At 67.6% G+C, this 1,597-nt stretch overlaps 1 protein-coding gene across 1 annotated transcript in view; it reads right to left on the reverse strand.

Annotated features, from left to right (window-relative positions):
- The window catches only part of CUL9 (cullin 9), a gene marked incomplete at its 5' end in the record, with an annotated part of 25,709 nt that overhangs the window by 18,158 nt on the left and 5,954 nt on the right, over window positions 1-1,597 (reverse strand). The window contains 5 exon segments of the mRNA XM_010008692.1: window positions 12-102; window positions 231-424; window positions 508-715; window positions 1,021-1,222; window positions 1,427-1,582. Coding sequence (XP_010006994.1) covers window positions 12-102; window positions 231-424; window positions 508-715; window positions 1,021-1,222; window positions 1,427-1,582 — 851 coding nt within the window.

Consider the following 1,597-nt stretch of genomic DNA (forward strand, 5'->3'; position numbering starts at 1 on the left):
CCCGCCCCCACCCCGCAGCCCGCCAGCTGCTCCGCCAGCCCGCGGTGGCTCTCGATCAGCATGGTCACCACCAGCAGCCCGTTCTGCACACCCGAGGTGCCCCTGCAGGGACACAGCGATGCGGGCGCCTTCCTCCCCAGGCACCAACCTCCCTGCACCGCAGCCCGGACTGCCCTCCCCACGCCGAGGGTCCGTCCCGCCCCCCGCCGCTGCCCTCGCTCTGCCCCTACCCTGGGACCCTCTGCATGGTGCTGATGGCAGCGGGGATGGCGCTCAGCAGGCTGGCCGAGCACTTGCTGGAGGCAGAGCCGATGCTGGCAAAGATCTCCCGCATCATCTGCGCGTCGAGGCGGCTCAGGAGCAGGGGCGCCCCCCCGGCCCCTCCCGGCTTGCCGGCCACAGCTCCCAACAGCACCTTCAGGGCCTGCAACAGCAAGAGCAGTCGGGAGGGCAGCGCCCATCTCTGCCGCCCTCGGACCAGCCTGCAGCCTCCCCCTGCACACTCACCGCCAGGCCAGCCTGCTGCACCAGGGCAGAGGAGCCGTGCTGCCTCATGCCTGCCAGCACGGCCCGCACGCCGCCCTCCGTGGCAAACAGCACGCGCCAGTCGTACTTGGCCATGAGCAGGGCCAGCAGCCGCAGCACCAGCACCACCAGTGCCTTCTCTGCCACCTCCGCGCTCAGCAGCTCCACTGTCACCTTCACCAGCTTCTCCCTGCATGGCAAAAACCTAACAAGGAGCCTCCTGGCGCTGCTGCTGGCGCGCCAGCACCCCAGCCCTTGCCAGGCCCTGTCTCCCTGCCCACATGGCTCTACCCCAGCTGGGTCAGCCCCAGGAATGAGACTGCCCAGGACAAGGGGACACTACATCCACCCTCTTCTTGACAAGCACGCGAGGACGTACTGGCCTTCACGCTTCCCCTGACACCTCCTGCACTCCCACCTCCGGTACTGTCCCCTGCCCTGCCAACATGGCCCTCCCCTGGCAGCAGGAGAGGTGCACCCCATCCCATGGCTCACCTGGCACTCCAGGAACCCAGCCTGCCCTGGGCTTTGTTGACTTGCTGCTCCAGCTCTGGCTCCTCCTCCAGGATCCTCACGATCTGCTTGAGCCCAGCTAACTGCAGCCCCACCTCTGAGCTGCTGCTCTGGATCGTGTCCACGATGGCTGCAATCCTGGCCAGCGAGCCCCTCTCTCTCACCCCCTCACAGCTGCCCAACACTGGTGGGAGGGAGGCAGGGCCACAGGTGTCAAAGGCAGCAGCAACACCCACACCAACTCCCAGGGTACCACACACCCCCAGACCCAGCACCCACAGCCCTCCCCCCTGCCCCAGCAACCTCCCGACGCCTCCCATGCCCTGCCCAGGGCCTCCCTCAGTCGACGCAGCGGACCCGTGTTCCCCAGCACGGAGCAGGCACCTACCCTTGATCTGCTCCTCCGTCACCTCTGGGAACAGCAGCCCTTCCCTCTCAAGGAGCTCACTGAACAGCTGGGAATCTGACTTGGCTGCCCCACTAGGGGCTGCGGGTGGCACCGTGCTTGCCGAGAGCTCTTCCTTAGCTGACCTGGCTGCCGAGGCTTCAGGGCCAGAGC

This window comes from Chaetura pelagica, unplaced genomic scaffold (assembly GCF_000747805.2).
Source record: "Chaetura pelagica isolate M959 unplaced genomic scaffold, ChaPel_1.0 scaffold350, whole genome shotgun sequence".
Taxonomy (NCBI): domain Eukaryota; kingdom Metazoa; phylum Chordata; class Aves; order Apodiformes; family Apodidae; genus Chaetura; species Chaetura pelagica.